Source organism: Dermacentor andersoni, chromosome 1 (assembly GCF_023375885.2).
Source record: "Dermacentor andersoni chromosome 1, qqDerAnde1_hic_scaffold, whole genome shotgun sequence".
Taxonomy (NCBI): domain Eukaryota; kingdom Metazoa; phylum Arthropoda; class Arachnida; order Ixodida; family Ixodidae; genus Dermacentor; species Dermacentor andersoni.
In genome coordinates, this window is record NC_092814.1 from 271,498,183 (window position 1) to 271,518,224 (window position 20,042).

General features: G+C 47.9%; 1 protein-coding gene across 6 annotated transcripts in view; it reads right to left on the bottom strand.

Annotated features, from left to right (window-relative positions):
- Nucleotides 1-4,652: 4,652 nt before the first annotated feature.
- Nucleotides 4,653-20,042, bottom strand: part of LOC126547642 (acyl-CoA Delta-9 desaturase-like) — a 109,269-nt gene continuing 93,879 nt past the window's right edge. For all 6 annotated transcript variants that reach the window (XM_050195555.2, XM_050195554.3, XM_055063155.1 and 3 more), the window contains 4 exons: nt 19,341-19,536; nt 18,258-18,388; nt 8,974-9,179; nt 4,653-6,838 (listed from right to left, as the gene is read on the bottom strand). In XM_050195555.2, the coding sequence (XP_050051512.1) occupies nt 6,385-6,838; nt 8,974-9,179; nt 18,258-18,388; nt 19,341-19,536 (987 nt within the window). In that variant the 3' untranslated portion in view covers nt 4,653-6,384. The remainder of the gene's footprint in view (nt 6,839-8,973; nt 9,180-18,257; nt 18,389-19,340; nt 19,537-20,042) is intronic.

Sequence of the window (20,042 nt, forward strand, 5' to 3'; positions counted from 1 at the left end):
GTCTTTCTTTAAAACTAATGTTGCTCGACGCTTCTGAGACATAAAAAAGGCTCTAGTCCATGTAACCCTGCACTGACTCCATGTAACCCTGCACTGTCGCGAGTCCCCAATGCCAATCGGCCTACCGACCTTTGTTTAAGTTCCAACTAACAAGATCTCCAATTTTAAGCACAGAATGGCATGTGCAGACGTTAGTGCTAGCGCCATTTCGCCGTACCTAGTTCATCGCGCAGCCTCGTACTGTAGCTCTAAAGCGCTCTATTTTTCAATTTAATCGCTTTCCGCTGCTTCTTCATCCTCAGCTTTCCTTGGTCAGTCTTTGAGCAGGCCTTTCCTTTGCTTATGTATATAGAAAAAGAAAAATGGTTTAAGAAACAGGGTGCAAGATACAATTTAAGACTTACCATGTTCGGTTATCAGAGGTCTTATGACCATATCTTGCACCGTGATCTCCTAACGCATTTTTTTTCTTTGAGCAAGCTTGGCTAGCGTTAGCTGAGACACACGGTACATTCATTCAGACATTTATATTGCTTGACTATGGCTATGACTTCGTGTTGAATTGACACCGATTCATTACTTGTTTCTCAATTCAAAGACCATAACTTCCTATGTCTCTGGGCTAAAATTAGGGCCGAGATATGTTGCTTCATTACCGTAAGCACTCGCTAGCCTCGGTAAATCCCCTCCACTTCATAGTTTGGTAGTAGGATTATGTCGTCCCCATATATTTGTCCAGGTACCCTGTGGTGCACCAGCTGTCCTTTACTGGTGTAAGGTAATTCAAAATATATACTCCATCCCATAAGTCGTTTGCAGCACAGCCTTGCACTGCGAACGATTGGGATATTGCCTTTGTACGAGGCGTACAAAGGCAATAGAGACTTTTAGCGTGTCCGCTATTCCGGCAAACCGGGCCCGGTTTGGGCGGATTACCGGATGGTCGGGGGCGTAAACGTGAGCGGCCAGATTTTTGGCTCCAGCTGGTGGCGCAAGGCTCAACCACCTAAACTCAGAGCCAATTACTATATTCTTCTTAGCTGGGGTGTAAGTTCTCGACAGCGGCGTAATTGTGAACACAATTACGCCACTGCCGAAAATTTGCACCAGCAGCGAAGCAGAATAAAGTAGGTTACTGCAATTTTAGCTCTGTGTTTGTCTGATTGAGCTCTACAACACCAGGCGGCTGCACCGCTCCGGCCGCTCACGTTCACTCCCGCGACCATCCGGTAATCCGCCCATACCGCCCCGGTTTGCCGGAATAGCGAACACGCTAAAAGTCTCTAATATCCCAGTGCAGTGGAATACAGTTCCCAGCGTAACTGTCTGGTTAATGGTGGGATTGATCAGTTTTATTTTTGCTTGGTACATGATACGTTACAGCGATATGCGGTATGTTAGGACATTTGCGCATGGACATCGTACACCGCGAATACAGCAGCCGCTGAGCAGATAACGCGGCGCTGATGAAGACATCTCGAGAGACAGTCGGCCTTCCTATTGGTTAAGGAATATTGCAGCTTCCACAGTGCTGCAATAGACTTGTGAGGTGGAGTATGACTATACTCCAGTCGCTTTTCTATTCCCTTAAAGGGGCCTTGAACCACCCCTCCCCCTTGGCGAAAAAAACCCGCGGATAGTCCGCGGATAATTTACGTTGCTGCGAACATCTCAGCCAAGTTTTGCAGTCGTATGCGGCGCGTGGAGCTCGCAAGCGGAACGAGAAGTCACCTCATAGGTAAAATAATGGAAAGAATGATTGTGACTCGCCTGGAATGGTACCTGGAAAATTACAACGTGTACCCAGATGCTATGGCTGGTTTCCGGCGTGGGCACTCATCCATAGATAATGTCATCAATTTGGTCACGTTTGTTCAACATCAAAAACGTCTGAAACGACTCACTGCAGCATTATTCCTTGACATAAAAGGCGCCTATGATAATATAGCACATTATGCCATTATAGAGGCTCTGATTGAAGCCGGAATCGGTCGTATAATTGTTGCCAATCGTACCTCATTGCCATCGAACTACATGCCCGCAGCAAGACCATCCTCACCTTTATGGTGCCTGCACAGACCTGAAATACGTCTCACCATCCCTGGAGTCACGAAGAAGGCTAACATGCCGTCATTTGCCCTGAAGCAGGCCACATTAGAACTTTTACATGAGGTGCACAGTGGCCGCGTACACGTTTACATCGATGGCTCAGTCACGTCTGCAATTTCAGCTGCTGCTGTGGTGATACTAACAAGATCTGTCAAAATACAGCTAAAAACGGCACATGTATTATCAACGACATCTGCTGAACTGGTAGCCTTGCGTGCGGCTCTTCATTTCATTCAGGAGCAAGCACCCCATGCATGGACAGTCTTCTGTGATTCCAAGGCAGCCCTACAGAGTGTACTCTCAGCACTGCGCCATGGATGAACAGCTAGTCGCAGAGATCAGAGAAGTACACCATCGCATAGTTGACGAAGGACACGATATGATATATCAGTGGTTGCCTAGTCACTGTGGCATACATGGCAATGATCGAGCAGACGCAGCTGCCCGATCTGCCCATGACGGCGTCAACTGCGTTGCCGTTCCTCTTTCGAGAGGCGACGCAGCGAAAAAACTTGCCGTACTTGCACATGACCTGACATTAGCTCAGTGGAATTCATCATATTTCACAAGTGGATGCCTTCATACCCCGGACCCTAATTTACAACTCCGTATTCCGCCCGAGCTTCCACGACGCGACTGCACCCTTTTAGTTCGTCTACGGCTTGGAGTAGCATTTTCAAATGCGTACTCTTTTCTTATCGGAACGTCCAACAGCCCACTTTGTGACTTCTACGGGTGCAACGAAACGATCGCGCACCTTCTTTGTCAGTGCCCTCGTTTCAACCCGCAAAGAGCAGTCCTCTCAGCCACCCTAGACAAACTGGACAAGCGCCCAATGACAGAAAACAAGATCCTTGGAAACTGGCCTACGCGAACATCAGCGCGATCGACTATGAAGGCGCTGCTGCGGTATTTAAAAGACACTGGACTTTCTGACAGATTATGACTTCACTGTGTGACGCAGGATTGTACGGTGACACTGCATAACACTAGGAACGCCTTTGCGGGCTCCGTGACAGTGCCCACAGAAACAGTTTGTGTGTACGTGCGTGTGTGTGTAGTTTTTTTTTCGTTATTTCTTTTTTTAATCCTTCTCTTTCCCACCTATCGCATCCCCGTGCCCCTCCCCCAGTACAGGGTAGCCAACCGGAGATATCTGGTTAACCTCCCTATCTTTCCTTTGCCTTTCTCTCTCTCTCTCTCTCTCACCTCTCTTTCGAACAGAAGCCTGCTCCTCACTCTTTTATGGTCGCTTTATTTCGTAATATAGCAGATTCCCATACGCGGTTGCAATTGGCCAATAGCTGACATCATTCAAGAAGGGCGTTTGCATCAGTGCGCTTCTTCCTAGTTTGACTGTATATTTATTGACGCAACTTAATAAACGAGCTGAAGTAAGCGAAAATCTGCTTTCGAATTTTGTTAATAATTACGTACTTCCGGAAGAAGCCGACTATCGCCTGCTCACGCTCGGCCGGGGCCGCCTGCGTAGGAATTAAACTTTGGCCACCCGGCTTGTCGGTGTCGCAGAAGTCGGGCCTCACTAATTTCGACTAGTTTGGACATTCAACTAGCCTCGAAACGCGCGAAACTTAAGGTCGGACCACACGCACGCTTGCCAGCGCGCGCTCACTGGTGGCCGCTCCTGGTTAGACGCCTTGGCAGACTTCGCGTCGAAGTGAGCTTATTGATAGTGCTTCAATATGCGCAAGTTGGATGAGGCTACTGTCCAGCGGTCAAGCAGGTCCAGGACAAAGTTGGTTCGCACCACGTGGCACAGCCGGACAGGAACATATGAGCGCGAGCGCGCACTCAAGCCCAATCGTGCTAAATTCAACAGTTGCACGTAGCTGCGGTCTGCTACGTAGTGCAGATACCGCGGCCGCCGTGATGTGGCGCGACGAGTCCACTGGCTGAGCGCACTGCGGCTCGCGGAGGACAAACCGTGTTTGGCGCGTCGTATGCGCCAAAATACGAAATAACGGCCTCTACATAAACATCCAAAACCAACTTTTCCAAAAGCAAATTTGAACTGCGCGCCACTGTGACGTTCAGTAGGTGGAGCGTTGTGGGAACACCCAGCTCCGCCGTTGCCTTCGCAGTGCAAATCATTGATGAAGGAGCAGAAGTACCACGTTTGATAGCCACTAACTCCGCTTCTGCTGAACGCACTGAAGAAGTTCTTGCGGCAAAGTATTTCTGAAATAGTCTGGTGTATTAAACTTCAAATTCATTTCCCGACTTCGATAAAAATGGTTCAGGGCCCCTTTAACATAAAACGTGTACAATGGTTATAGAGGTAATCCTTGCTTCAGTTGTCGTTGAATTGTCGCTAGTTATGCGCATTTTCGGCCTTATGATGCCTCCATTCTGCAATCTAAGCCAAGGAGTCATACACTGTACTAAGCATGGGTACGAGTGCGGTGTGGCGCGGTGATGCATGCGCAAATACAGAACGGCCGTAGTGGGATAAACGTCGAGTAACTTCGATACACGGTTGCTCGAGGTTTATCACATCTGTGAGGCCAAAGAGGACAAACGAGTAAATGTTATCTTTTTATTCAGACTTCGACTTTACGTGAGCAGCACAGCAACAATCTCGCTTGACACATTCTAGCTAGTCAAACATCAAACTATTTTCCTCGGTCTTATGCACTTCCTGTATGTACAAACATATAATATGATTTTGTTCACTAAATCACATATCAGCTGTATTTACAACGCGCGATAGTGCTTCGCATGTCTCCAGAGAACATTGCCAGACACCTACGTAAGAGAAAAATGCTGAATATAACGGCAGGCTGGGCAACAGAAGCATAAAGGAAAGGAGGACATAACGCACGCTGCAGGAAGAAGGCGCTAACATGGCAAATGATAAAGCGCAAGCAACAACAGGGAAAGTAATATAGGACAGCGATGCGCATGTTTGGTACGCTAGCCTAAGCGACATGGTTCTAATTCCGCAACGAGAAGGAAAGGACACTTGCCTGCAATCGGGAGGAGGGTAGGATGGGGAGAGGTGATTTCTCGAGGACGCATTATTACTCGCTAGTTTTCCTGGTTTGGATTTCTCCACAGCTTGAGGAAAGCCAGACATACGTCATGCTACACACTATGTGGTCAGCTCAACGATAGGAATGAGTGAAGTAATGCGCCCAAAGACAAAGCGAAAAAGCGTAGCGCGTGTAGTTGGGAGCTAAACAAACATGTACCTCGATGTTTGGAATCGATGCATCGCAGATGCGTCCAGAATTCGTAAACAAAGACGTAATAAGGCACGTGATACGTGGCGTTCAGATATATTTGTGTGCGTGTCGGGGGGGGGGGGGGGGGGGGCAGGTGTGTGTTTGTGTTTTCCTTAACAAGGGAGAGCTGAGGCCACTGATTACACCCCGTCACTCGTCGGTGAAGTTTTGAGCAAGAGTGAACAATTGGCCACCCTTCACGATCGGCACAGGCACAAGTCGACGTCAAAAGCACGCACACAAATGCAAAGACCAGTTAAAAAAGTAATTTGACTGAGCACGTTGTCGTCTATGCTGAGATATCATGGTGCAGTGCTTCTCAAATGCATTGCACAGGGCTCGCAGCACTCAGGTAGAACTAATGTCACATAGTTTTGAACCTGCAAGATAGTAATTATATTAAAGAAGGAATACTTGAGCAACCATTTCGCACATTGCTGTTCTCACTTGTATCAGTTCAGAAGGCAGAAGCGTCACTGGTTTCAACCTTGTTTTCCTCCTTGACTTTGAGAATTTACGTCCGGCCATATCCTTTCTTGTGTATAAATAACTCGCTCCTCCCAGAAACCTTTGAATGCTACCGTCTTGTGGACGTGGTACAAGACGTGCAACTCTGACCCAAGTATATCAGAAACTTCTAATCAAGCTCATGCCATTTAAATACCGACCGCATCATCACAGCGCATCTAAATCGTGCATAGAAGACAGCATGCGGCTAAGGCATCACCGTTCATTGCTATAATCTGTGGGACAAAACCAACGGAAATTAATGCGAAAATATTATCAGAAACAGTACAGCACTTTCCTCTTCACGAGTATGGATAGGCACTCCAGTAGACTTAGGTCTTGTCGCTACCGATGCTGTGTGTCGATGAACAGGGTTGCAGTGCCAGCGGGACAAAATAAAAATAAAAAGGAGCAACCGCGATGCGAGAAGAGTATATCATGGCAACCCACGTATCAACGCGGCAGACGCGAAAACGTTTTCACGCGGGCTCAGCCGGCTGCCCTGGCACTCGTCGGTTCGTCGTCAGTGGTGGTGGTTGTGGCCGTTCATGTGGTCGTAGCTGTGATCACCCGTCCGGGCTTTCCGCTTCTCGACCACGTCCTTGGGCACCGTCTTGAGGTCGTAGGCGAGCCCCAGCTTGGCCATCGTGTCGATGAAGAACGTGGTGAAGTTGAGCTTCCATCCCAGCTCGCTGGTCGAGTAGTCCCAGGGGAACGTGTGGTGATAATTGTGGAACCCTTCGCCGATGGCGGCCCACGAGACGAAGCGGTTCTCGGCCGGCGAGATGTTCTTGTCGTAGGGTCGGTTGCCCCAGAGGTGGGCCGCGCTGTTCACCAGCCAGGTGAAGTTTAGCGATATCACGTAGCGCAGCATGGTGGCGACGAAGAAGCCCACCAAGTAAGACTCGCCGAACAGGTGGTGCGGCAGCACGCTCGACAGGTAGAAGCAGAAGAAGGTAGTCAGCGGCACGTAGTAGCTGCGGAAACGAGAGAGAGATAGAGAGAGAGAGAGAGGAGGTGAAATTAATAAACGAAGTAGGCAACGGTTTACATCAAATATCTGGTGGGTTTTCCCCACATTTACGCCGAAAATATAACGGTGGTTATTGACCAGGGCTGTTGACGAGCCACTTGGAACTATATAAGTGATACGACGCTATAAGCAGTAAAAAGGATACCGTTCTTAATTTTTCTTTAGCTTCTGAGCGAGAGTCTTGCTACAGGAGTCCATCCACAGGGCTCGGCAACAGCCCTGGTAGCATAATAAGTGCCTGCAATACTTCGGCAACAAATGCCAGGCAACCTGCTTGCCAAGGGAACGTGACCGCCGATAACTCCCTATAATTCCTCGTGAGTTCCCCTTAATAAATATGCCTATAAGTACACAGAATAACGAAAGGTGGAATTCTCGCAAGTTCTAGTGAAGGACAGCAACTATTTTGCGATGCAGAGATGCAGTTGTAGCTTGCTACCTGGCCTTGCGGCTTTCGGGTGCAATCGACAGACGCATCAAGCAGCGCGAGCAATATCTACGTTCTGAACTTATTGCATATGCTCCCTACAGATGCATGTTCAGCCGTTCCAGCGCAAACATTTCTGAGATATGAACTTGTAAGGCCGCTACGTACCACATAAAAGACAACCAATAAAGTTAAGTGAGAAGGTAACAAAAGCACCACGTGATCATGTACAGATTACGCTCTCAAGGCTGGGAACCAGAGTCAGGTGCGACGCACAGCCTCACTTTAACGCGGTGGTCCTGTTGCTTCAAGCGGTGTTAGCCTGGAAGTCGGCGCTGGCAGGCACTCCGCTTGAGCGCTGCTATATTTGCAAATATTGTAAAAGAACATCTTTACTGGAATCGCCTTAATTGCCGTTCACAAACGAGAAGCCTGCGTTCCCTATGTGTTTCACAATCACAATAAAGGTGTCGCCACCAGAGTAGCATGACAAACTACCATATTTCTCCATATATTTTGAAACGCGCCTACTGTTGCAACGTCTGTGTGTCTTCGTAACACAGCGAGTGATTGCGGTATGCAAACTTCCATGGGTGAGTTCAGTGTGGCACATTCTGCCAGTACAATTGACATGTTGCCAAGGAAGCTTACTGAGCCAACCACTATGTCAATTTTCAGGGTATAGTTGATAAGCACGATAGTAAAGCATGATCCCGTTGGATCATTGTACGTTGTCTTAGTACGGGATCAAAGTTTATAGGGCAATATAACTGTAATTAGGAATACCCCGGTAAAGGTTCCCATAGCCCAGTGTCATTGCAGTGGACCGTGCGAGTGTGCTCTGCTATCAATAATTACTCGGAGGCCAGAACTGTCCCAAGTGCAAGTGCTGCAAGTGCTAGTCGGAACCAATGACCGTTAAATGAGCCCAATACTATTTTAGTTCAAACGCCTCAGTCATCGCGGCCTGGATGTGTAATTGAAAGCAACGCCTCGGCCATTAGTGGAAAACACCCAAACGTTACAGCTTGGCGACGTAGGCAGCATCAGTTTTCTCAGCTTAAGTTGCATGTTATCTTTAATATAGGGGCAGATCTTCCATTTGCAATACCACCTACGCGAAAAGTAACAGTCAAATGTCTTGGAATACGCATAGTTGGAGGCAAGGTTAGGACACTAAAATCCTTACCCTTGCACCCCTGAGGTTAGCAATGATGAAATATACCCTAGACACTTGTCATTGAGCAAACTTAGAAAACATGTGAATGGTTACAGCAAAAAAGTCATGAAAGGCGCACATCACATAAATGCCACTCCAAGTAACAAGATCACGCCTGACTGCGAGAGTTTTGATCTGGTACGTGGAGTAAGAACGAAGTGAAAAAAAAATTACATGACTACCTAAACAGCGCCCGAAATAACGCTTTGCACATGGACCGATGGTGTCTTTTTACGGTCACATTATGCGCGCAGCTCTGATGTCGCACTGTACCCCTGCGCCTGACGTAGCTGCATCGTACCAGCGCATCTGGCACTTGTTTTCCCCTCTGGGCCATTTCCTGCTTCTCCTGGTACGGCGTGTGATACGTCAAAGCAGTCATTCGGGATTAATGACAGTTCCACTCGTTTGTTTGCGCGTGCTGTATACGTACGCCTTTTGGAACCTAATGACGGGGTCCTTGAGCAGGTCCGAGCAGTCCACGGCCTTGCCCTTGCGCATCACGTCCGGATGCTTCTTGCACATGAGCCAGCCGACGTGCGCGAAAAAGAAGCCCCGGTTCACGTTGTGCGGGTCGGCGTCGCTCTCCGAGAACTTGTGGTGCACCCGGTGGTCACGCGTCCACTCGTACAGGTCGTTCTGAAAGCAGAACAACAACGGAACATCTGGGGTGCTCGGCTCGGTAGTCGCATGATCACTAGAAGCGCTGCGCGTGCTGGGCCATAGAAATGGGAGAGGGGCTACAAAAAATATATTAACAAAAACAGGAACGCCGATTCCAGCCCTCAACCGTGTATACTCAGCGCAAAAGATGAACGGCAACATCGAAAGCTAGTAATTTGGGGAGCGTCTATTTTTTGTGTAATTCTGCGTAATACCTGCCAGTGCTGAAGGGCAGAACATCGCACCACCACGGGAAGAAGAGTAGCCGTAGTCGGCCGAGTATGACATCTCTGTCAGCCGCTCTACATTGCACTGCTGACAACCCAGGTTAACCTACTAAGTACGAATGGAAGTGTCTAGCTAAGGCGCATTTTCACGAACCCCGTTTAGCCATAGTGCGAAAGTGTGTTTATTGCATGTCACGAAAAGTCGAATATCGGTGGGTGGAAAATACCTGATCAGTGTAGTCCCGCCAGGAAAGCTACTATAGGCTGTTCGTATTTTGGCAGTCCATGCAGCTTCTTTTCAAGCAGGCACAACGAGCTTTATTTTTGGGGGGAAATGGGAGGGGGCCGGGGGGACATCATTTTTGCGTGCCCAGAGCAGAAGCGGCGAATTTTAGCAGCTTTATATGCGATGGACGAAAGTATCATCTAGTGCTATTTAAGGCATCGCAAAAGCGCGTTATTTCTTTCACGGTTCCGCGCAGTGCATGCAAGAACTCTTAGATACTCTGAGTCATTCATTTCACAATTTTGTTTTCCTTTAACGCTCGAGGAACTTCTTTACATGACGTCGCGTCGCGACTGGACTTTCGAAATATGACAGACCCTACACAAAAGCTTAAGATTCCATTAGCCCCGTAGAACAGTTTCTTAGCTGAATGCGGCTCTTTCTTTCTTTTTTTCCTGGCGTATTCTTTTCTTTGCGCTCGATTGAAGTCGTCAGAGCGCTTCGCGGAAACTTCTATGAAAACAGACTAAGCGCACTTAGGAAAACCCGACCAATTCGTTTGTCGGAGTATTGACGTTGGCCTCTTCTTGTCAGCAGCAAGCACGCTACGTGAAGCTGCAGAAAGTCCTCCTTTTGGCATCACCTCTTTGCCACCCGCAAGCACGTGAAAGAACTGTGGAGAGTAAGTGACGACTTCCGGGTATTGGAAAGCAGAAAAGCGAAACTTATGCGAGAGAGTGCTATTGTTCTTGTTATGGCTTGTGTTGCTCTGCCGAGAAACCTTCTCAGTGTTTTTGGAACCACAGCATAGGAAACCCAAGTGAAGTGCGAGCGATCACTTGCTCTTAAGAGCTTACCATGACTGTTTGTCCGCGAAAGTGAACTATAGTTGAAAATTAAGTCATCTTTCTTCATGCAGTGACTATACCTCCATAGTCTACAACACTTTCACGGGCCGGCATATTTCATGAGCAAGCGCTGGCAAATCTTTGCGTGGCTGAAACCATCATCTCCCTACTGCTGCAACAAGAGAGAGAGAGAGAGAGAGAGAGAGAGAGAGAGATGAAGGAAGGGCAGGAAGATACAAAACTTTTATGTCCGGTTTGTTACCCTACGTGTGAAGGAGACGGGGGGGCGATCTGCTCATGCAAATGAGCTAACTGAACGGGCTAAGGTATAAGGGCCCACATACCATGCAGTGTAAAGCTAACAAAATATAAGCGACAGAACAATAAGAATACACGAGACACATGCCTCCCGCACTGCTTCTTCATGTGTCGTGCATTTTCGCAGTGTGTGTCCCATGTACGGTTGCTTCACGAGTCAAGTTTTTTTTTCCTTTATTATTTTTAACACTCGAACGTGCGTTCCGTATGTCTGATATATGCAGTGCTAATTTCTGACCACTTCCTGATTTCTGGTAACCTTCTCGCGCCTTGTGTCAGCCTGTGTTAACATCGGCGCACAATTGGGACGAAAAATCCAGGCATAACGTCTGTGGGCGTATGTGCCGCCACCGCGGATACTACGGAGTGCCGCAGGTCTCGCTGCTTAAGCTTCCCAAGGTCGGCCGAAAACACCCGGCCGTGAGAACACTGCGAAGGACGACGGAACAACGGCCACACGCGCTTGGTAACGTGAACCCCGAGGCGATAAACTCTTACGAGGAAAAAGATGCAACAAAAAGAAGCGATCGATTAAGAAGCAAGGGACCGTCCTGCGATTGTTTCTCACAGTGGACGGCATATTCACCTCAAGAAGTCCCAGAACACTGGCCATCCTTCGAGAAGTTGAGGCCAAAAGTACGTGCCCACATGCACGTCCCTGAGAGAGTTGGTGCGAAACCAAATATCCACGGCCAGTACCTTCGCTAACCGAACTGGTCGCTATGAGGAACGTTATTATACAAGACGTTTACTTGAACAATGTGGTAAGAAAGAAAAAAAGGAAAGAATTAAAGAAGCAACGGACGACAGGGTGCGAACAGCGAGCTTTGCGAGCTACCCGCGATTATTGAGCGATTGCATGGTAAACCGAGTGATCGTGTAAGGTTTAATGAAAAACCGAACTATGAGCGATTGACGGTATCGACTTTGAGTGGGATAGATCGAGAAGTGGATATGGCATCATTTAAGACGTAAGATATGACGCGCAGCATAATCTTTTTTTCTTTTGCTATTTCATTGCGTGGTTGACGTCTTGTTGAGCACAGTTTCTTTTCGCAAATCCGCAAAAACATTAGTAATACTCATCGCTAAACAAACAGTAGGGTTCTGCCTGTTGTTTCCGGCATTTTGTTCCTGCCCATGTAGCTGTTTGGCCAGCTTTGCCCAATCGGGCTCACAGTGCACAATGTTTTTGTAAAGAGATTCAGTCCGTCTTTTGGCATCAAGCTTTTCTGTGAACGTAAGTCGATGCATCTATAATGCGCCACCATATCTCATGACCAGTGCAATCTTGTCGGTGTGTTCACAAGTGCGAAAATTAAGGCAATTTTCCTTGATAGTCCTACGTCGCACCAAAAAATTTTGGTGAGCTAGTGGAACCACATGCGACTGGGCTCTGCGGCAGCAACAATACCGCTGTCCCTTCAATACTGCTGTTTTCTGTGAGTGAAACAAGGTTCACATTCGACTACCTACCCTGGCACCGAGGGCATCGACTGGTATCGTGGCCGCAAACGCTACCTTGCTCGTCTCCAGCCACCTACACCTGAGGGGGCATCCTTCAACGCCTTTTCAACGTCGATCACCCTCTGGTGTGATCTCGCGTCCTTGATTTCTTTCTTATTTCTTTGGGGGGGGGGGGGGGGGGGGGTTACCGCATGCTAAGCAAATCTTTAGGTCTCTGTCACTGAACAGAACGCGACAATGTTCGACAACGGTGTGCGAATGACGATGTAAATACTATTTCTTTTCTCATCGTTTATCACTTCCTCAAGAGTACCGTTAACGGAGCATCAGCACCCACGTACATACCCGGCTATAAAGCTGGCCTTGTGTCAACTCGCAGCTGAATCTCGACCTCTACTTGGTCCCAGACAAGCGCTGTTTACGGTATCTTACATTTGTAAGTGATGGCCAGTGCCGACGGGACATCCTTCTCGGCCATCCGGGAAGTCGGCACCAGCACATGTTTTGGCAGGCAAACGTGGGGGCGTTCGATGCTGCATTTGCTGACATCGAGGAAAGCGGATAATCGCAAGGACAGTGAACGTGCTACGGCGCACAATGCGAGCGCAGCTCCTATAGCAAGGAAACGATCTTGCAGCAAACTGACTCCTTGAATGTAATGGGATGCGCCCGTCCTATAATGGCATCAACATTTTGTATTCGTGTACGCTAAAGTATCATTGAACTAGCCGTGGTACATGCAGGTGGCGTCAAGTCAGAATCGATTACATTCGTCATGTTTTTAGGTTCGGGAAATTTAATCACAATAAATTGTACCTGTAATTGCTAAGCCATAACGTTCGAGCTTGTAACGATAAAAATAACATTAGAATAATATCTTGCCCTGACGAGGGAAGTTGCCTTTCCGATTACTATTCCGAGCACGGTGCGACGATCGTCGCATTCAGACGTGCCTTCCTGATCCAGAAATGTAAGCTGTAAATGTAAGCTGTAATACTAAAGTTGCCTTGGCAGAGCCAGCCTGTTTTCCTCCTCTTTCTTTTCATTGTCTAGGTGTTTCGCGAGCGCTCATAGCATGTCTATACATGTATACTTGTATATATGTATATTTGCATGTATATATATACATGTATATGTACGAAACTTTAGGCTGCACTTGACCATGCAGGCAAAATTAGGTCGCGATCGTTACGGATGCCTGCATAGACAATTCGAAATGCATAGTTTACGCAAGGGGAAAAGTGACACGGTCTTGCTTGGACATAATGTTTCCTACAAAAATTGCTAGAGCGAACTAGGGCGCTGCATTCGTTCAGCCACCATGGAACGATGGGTGTAATGAATGGATCTGTCTGATTTTCGTGCTTGGAGCTTCAAACGTGCTTTTGACACCATTTATTACGCTTTTTCCAAATTTCTCAGCACTCACTGTTTTCTGAGCACAGCAATGGTAAATTAGACTTTGCGCACATGCGTAATCTCTGTGAATTGTTGCATTTACAGCGCAATATATTGTTGAACATGATCAATTGCAAAGTAACGAAGCCGTTTGAAGCCATAAGGACGAAGTTTAGGCAAATCGACCTACTAAACATCATTCCCACGATGGCTGAACCACCGTGCTTGGAGAACCACAGTGCTCGGAGAACCACGGTTCTCTTGCAGAACCTAGCGCCGGAGTTGGTTATCAAGTAATGCGTAATACGTGTAGGAAATGCCACGCGCTTGATCTCTGGCAGCGTCGGCAAGATTTCTGTGCTCGGACGCGGCTCACAGCTCTTAATGGTAGCTGCAAAGTTGCGCAATCAGCAGCACTGCTCGGCGTTAGGTGAGTGAGAGAAAAAAAAAAGAAGAAAGAAAATCCGCGAGGGTGAGTCTCGCAGCACGCAAGGTCAGTGCCGACTCGGGTCATTCACTCGCTTGGGGGCGAGTGGTGCGACGGGAAGGTGAGACAGAAGGGGAGTGCCGCCACTGGTGACCTACATTCCACGCAACGGGCTCGGCTCTCCTTGGGTGAGAAAAGAGCACGGCTGCTTTGCCGTCGCCGTCCGCCGCGGGGAGTCGCGCCCCATCGTAGGCGTACTGGGGTGCGGCCGCCTGTAGCCGCAAGTTGACGCAGAAGCCACTACACCGCAGTTTTCTCCGAACAATACTACGTTCATGCGCAGGGAATATACGGCGGCCTGGCTGCTGCGTGATGGTTCCGCCAAGCTTCTCAAACATGCTACACTAGGAAAAACCAAAGAAAGAGAAAAGAAAGGAGGAAAGACAGAGATCGAAGCATGCACCCGGTTTCACGGAACCGCTTACGGAGCAGAGGGGGCAGCGGATGAGTACCGCTGATAACGATTATCTTTCTCGCAGACGGATAGTTATTGCAGTTTTCGCCTTTCGTGAAAATAGAGAGAGAGACAAAAAAAAATGTCCTCTTACGTCCTCAAGGCACAGGAAGCTACCCAAATAGCAGCCGATCATTTCAGTCATCGATGAAGGTTTCCTCCGAGCATAATATTGGGCGCAGACATAAAATGGGTGTTTCAGGACGATGTCTGCAAGTATGCGGCCACGCTATGAAAGGATTGTACGCGTACTAAAAAAAAAAAGCGCTGTATCTCCCCAGGCACGTACATTCACACGTGCTACAAGCGCCTCGGACGTACTTATGCGCTCTAATACATTGAACGCCAATATTGTTTCGGATGCCGCCGCGTGCCATCATTTTCCACATTCGCGGCCTGCTGCAATCAAGGTCTGATTGCCCCACGCCCTTATATTGTGCAACAGGTCAGACACAAATAAGACGGAATGGGACTACTCAAACGACATTTATGACTTATGACTTCCAGTTTGAGTGTGAACTACGGAAGTAGAAAAGCGCACTTTCTTTTTCAGGACTTAAAAATTTAATTATGGGGTTTCACGTGCCAGAACCACGATCTGATTATGAGGCACGCCATAGTGAGGGACTCCTGAATAATTTCGATCACCTGGGGTTCTTTAACGTGCACCTAAATCTAAGTACACGGGTGCTTTCGCATTTCGCCCCGATCGAAATCCTGCCGCCGTGGCCGGAATTCGATCCCGCGACCTCGTGCTTAGCAGCCCCACGCCATAGCCACTAAGCAACCACGGCGGGTATATAGGGCTTGTACTGCGCTTTCCGTGCCCATTCTGCCAGGGACGTTCCGAAAGTATAAGCTTCGTCATTTTTTTTTAAAGAGAAGATGATAAAGCAGGTGAATCAAACAATCGCCATAAGAACCAAGCCCGTTGCTGGTTCAACGACGGAAAGAGCATCAGTGGAGAAAAAATGACGTATGCGCAGAGCGACGAAGAGAGAAGCAGACCGGCGCGCCCGAGGTTATTCCAGTACAAATCACGATTGCAAACATACGTGTGCTGTTTCCGGTATGAATGGGCACATTTGGGCACGTATGATTGGGCACATGAATGGGCATTGAAAGCCGCACTCTCGGGACGTCACTTTCAAAACAATGCTGAGGTGGAGCAGGCTGTGCCACTATTCCTTGCATCGCAGGGCACTGAGTTCTACCAGAGTAGTTTCTTCAAACTGATTGCACGCCACGACAAATGTCTCAATGTCGGTGGCAACTATGTGAAGAAATAGTGCAAGGTGTATAGTTCATGATGACGCGGTGTGTTTTATTTATTTATTTATTATTATTATTATTATTATTATTATTATTATTATTATTATTATTATTTTGCAATAAAGATTCCGTGTGAAAATAAACGACGAAACTTACTTTCGGAACATCCCTCGTACTCGCCCTCTCTTTGTACCGTTTCAAACAGGCCCGACTGTTTTTAGGAGGCGAAATGATGTGACAATGTCTAACAAGTGACGACGAGGGGTTAATCGTGCTGGCTTAAGATAAACAAACCACGCCGGACGGCGTCCTTATATATACTCATTGAATGCCTCGTGCAACCAAAGTGGGCCCACTTTTGTCGGGTGGGACATAGAGCGCGACCAGAAGTCAGCAGCGAAAGAATCGTGAGCAAAACATATCGTGCTCTCTCTCTTTCTCTCTTAACAAAATTCTAGTAAGTGGGAGCACTCGATTAGGACTTGGCAGGCGGCTATTTACGACGGCAGCGCGTCCACTCATGAGGACACCGGCGCCTGGAGGTAACCGGTCCGATCCACTTGATTCGTTACACCCAGCCGTAGACTCCTTCAAATAAGCAGCCAATTGCGCAGCATTACGAATTCGGGTGGTCCGCTCTTGGTCGTCGTGACGGTTGCTGTTGGCGGTTCACCTCATGCACTCCACACAGATACAAAGTGCACGCCAAGTTGGGCGCCTGAACGCTTACTCCGACCTCGGTGGAGCTTGCGCCAATATTGCAAGCCCGGCGTGCTCACGTCACCCACGTAACCGGGTCGCGCGACATCTCCGCACACACTCAATCACATCAACGCGCCGAGTGCACTTGCTTCTGTGTCGTGATGCCAGTTTGTTCATTTGTTTATTATTATTGTTATTTTTCTTTTTTTACTATTACCACCAGAGTTAGACTTGCTACTATCCCGAGAGCGCATAAGTGTCTCTGCTGCCTGAGCACCAATACGCACGGAACTTAGTGATCGCAGACGGCAGCGGCTTCATCGATGAAGATATTAGCACAAACAAACGGGAATGTTTCAAGAAAAAGTTTGGATAGTCGTTGGAGAGAGAGAGAGAAAGAGAAGGAAAGACAGGGAGGTTAGCCAGTGTAAGTACCGGCTGGCTATCTTGTGCTGGGGAAATGGGTAAAGGGAATAAAATGTGAAGGAAGAAACAAATAAAAAAAGATAAAGTGAGAAAAATTCTTGTTAATAGTATTTATCGCAAAGAAACGCACGACACAAGAAGGCGCACAGAACACACAGGTCTTGTTGAAAAAAAATTCGCACAACTACTCGATGCTACAGGCTACAACTTTGAAAGAGGCTGTCTCACAATTCACAAGCCCTTAAGAACTTGAGCAGAACCCTTGTTTCTCTGTGAAGGGGCGATCATCCAGTTTTTCGAGCATGGAAGTGACCGTGGCAGTGTAGGCGAGGAGGATGTTACGAGATGAGGACAGGGTGGACACGCTTGGCGATGAACGTTAAATTCCAGCATTCACGAGCGCGTGATTTGCAGTAACAAGCCACTTCTTCTAAGCAGACACACACGCCCGCAAATAGTAATAATAATTATAAAGACAAAGAAAATCTTCTTTGCCATATCACGATTTCTTCTTTAATTTTTTTTCCCATTCTGATGGTGCAGTTTCGAAGCTCATTAAGGCTTCTTGCAACACTGCAAAATTGCGACACCCTTATTGCTAAAACTATGCTTAAATTTTGTCTTGTAAAAGGGTGCAGAAATATTATTGTCCCCTTAAAATTTTACTTCAGCACGCTGTTTAGTCAAGGCACGTCTAATATTTACACGAGCATTAAAAATATGGCGGACATAAATGGCTTGCGTACGCGAAAGGGAACCTCGCATAGCTACGAGAAAGCGTTGGCAGTTCTGCGCATGCGAAGAACTGAAACCCCATTGAATTTTTCCCGCTCAGCCTATAGCGTAAGCGAACGTTTATTGCGCTGTTTGCAAAACATACTAGAGGTGAAGATCACACAAAAACGTCCATGTATCATACGCGGCTGTGCCCGCTGCCGCGTATCACCACCGACGTCGCACAGGCTGCCAGCCTACTTTGGCCGAATGGAACTGCAAGGGCAGGCGCTGCGCTCCTGATGCCGTGGTCCTCGGATCACGAGCACAGTGCCTTGACCGCTGTGGTAGCGTCGATTCACAGCGTGCTGTTCTGCTTCGTCGCGCGCGCGACACTTGCGTTAATCTTGCGTTAATCTCTCTGTGTGCGTGCGCGCGAGTGTGCGTGTGTGTGTGTGTGCGCGCGTGCGCGCGTGAAGCGTGCGTGGTGCACTAAGTGTGCTTGGGAGACTCACCTGGCAAGCCATGCAGTTGAAGATCATAAGCACCACCCGGAGCGGGAAACGTGCCTTGTAAGCGCGGTGCGACCAGAGTCTGTGTGCTCCGGCTGTGACACCGAGGCCCGCGCAGATTCCCCACACGAAGGCTGCAAGAAGTTGCGAACCGTGAGTGGGATGTGTAAGCGCGGCATCAGAAAGCTTGCAAAAAAAAAAAAAAGCTGAAAGAAGAAAGGGAAGCGATAGAGGTAAGGGATACGAGAGAGCTCAGAGAAGTATGTCTTCTCCTACACTGCGCGTGTGTTTCAACGCTGTCGTGACTTCAAGATGCAGCAAGCACACATGTCTATAATACCATGTCCCAGTGCTACACATGTATACAGCGAAAGAAAAAAAAAGAAACAGGTTAACAAAAACAACAATGGATAATTCGAGTGCAGTGCGTATACTTCGAGGATAGAAAGAGAACCCTGCGCAGTTACTGAAATTCAGAAAACGAGCATATCTTGTAGCGCAATTATGACTATGAAATACAGAATTTCAATTTCAATTCAATTTTTAAATTGTAATAAATCTGAAAAACACATCGCGAAGGCGGCTCTGAATACAGCAGGAGGTCTCATAGTGAAAAGACCTGCATTAAAGAAAACTAACTAAACAGCCTCAGGTTATAAAGAATTTTTATACTTTCCCTATTTCGTTTATAAAAATCTATGTGCACGTGAGTGCGTTTACGATTGTTGCGAAAATGTCCGGAGAGCCAACCCGTTTCAAGCTCGAAAGCTTGCTCTCGCAATAGTCTACACCAGCAAAAAATGAAGCAGAATAAAAAAAAATACTGTAGGCATTTAGCAAGTTAGACAAGAACTGTTTTGGAGCAGCCTCCTCGATAATAAAGCACTCAGTTAAAGGGAACTATTAGGTTGCATATAGAGTTAGCAGCTTTCTCCCTGAAGTTTGAGACTTCAAGGCGAAATTCAAGCGAGCAGATCTCGTCTGCGTTTTGCCCACTTGCATGTGCTACACTCGGAATTGATCACACAGGCAAGAGCTTCGAAAGCTTTAGCAGCGAAGCGCTCAGTGAACCAAAGCAGCACTTACAGAAGATCGCCGTCTGCCACATGACCTTGCGCGTGACGGCCAGATAAAGCCCGTAGAGGGCCATAGAGTGCAGCAGGGCGAACACGGCCACATTCCGCCAGACCACCTCAGTCTTGAAGGCTGGCTTTGCGGCTTGTTCAGACTCTTTTTGCACCGCCTGCTGCTGCTGGACCGTTGTGCTGTGGGAGGTGATGATCTGCACCGCGGAATAGATAGTATACGTAAGTACTTGCAAGCAACCGTACAGCTCCGGCAAGTTTCGTCTATGATATGTGAGCTCACTCAACAACGCTCTTCCTATGAGTCACGGATGGGACACGCGTTAGATACACACGATTCTGACAGTATACCACACCAATGTCACAACTGTTTTACGCAAAGGCTGGACGTGAAAGAGGATGGAATTTCACAATGCTTTTCTTTTTCTTTTTTCAGAATCACAAACCGTGCGCTACGCCTCAGTGGCGTATAGGGGTAGCTAGGCATTTGACGTGTCGCTGCTTTAAGATACTGGCAATCTGCGTTGGCAAGATAATTCGTGATCGCGTAGAGCAAACAACGTGTTTAGTACCCGCCGCGGTAGCCCAGTGGTTACGCCATCGCGCCGCTGAGCTTGAGGTCGCGGGTTCGACCCCATCCGCGGCGGCCGCTTTCCGAGGGGGACAGAATGCAAAAACGCTCGTGTAACGTGCAGCGGGTGCA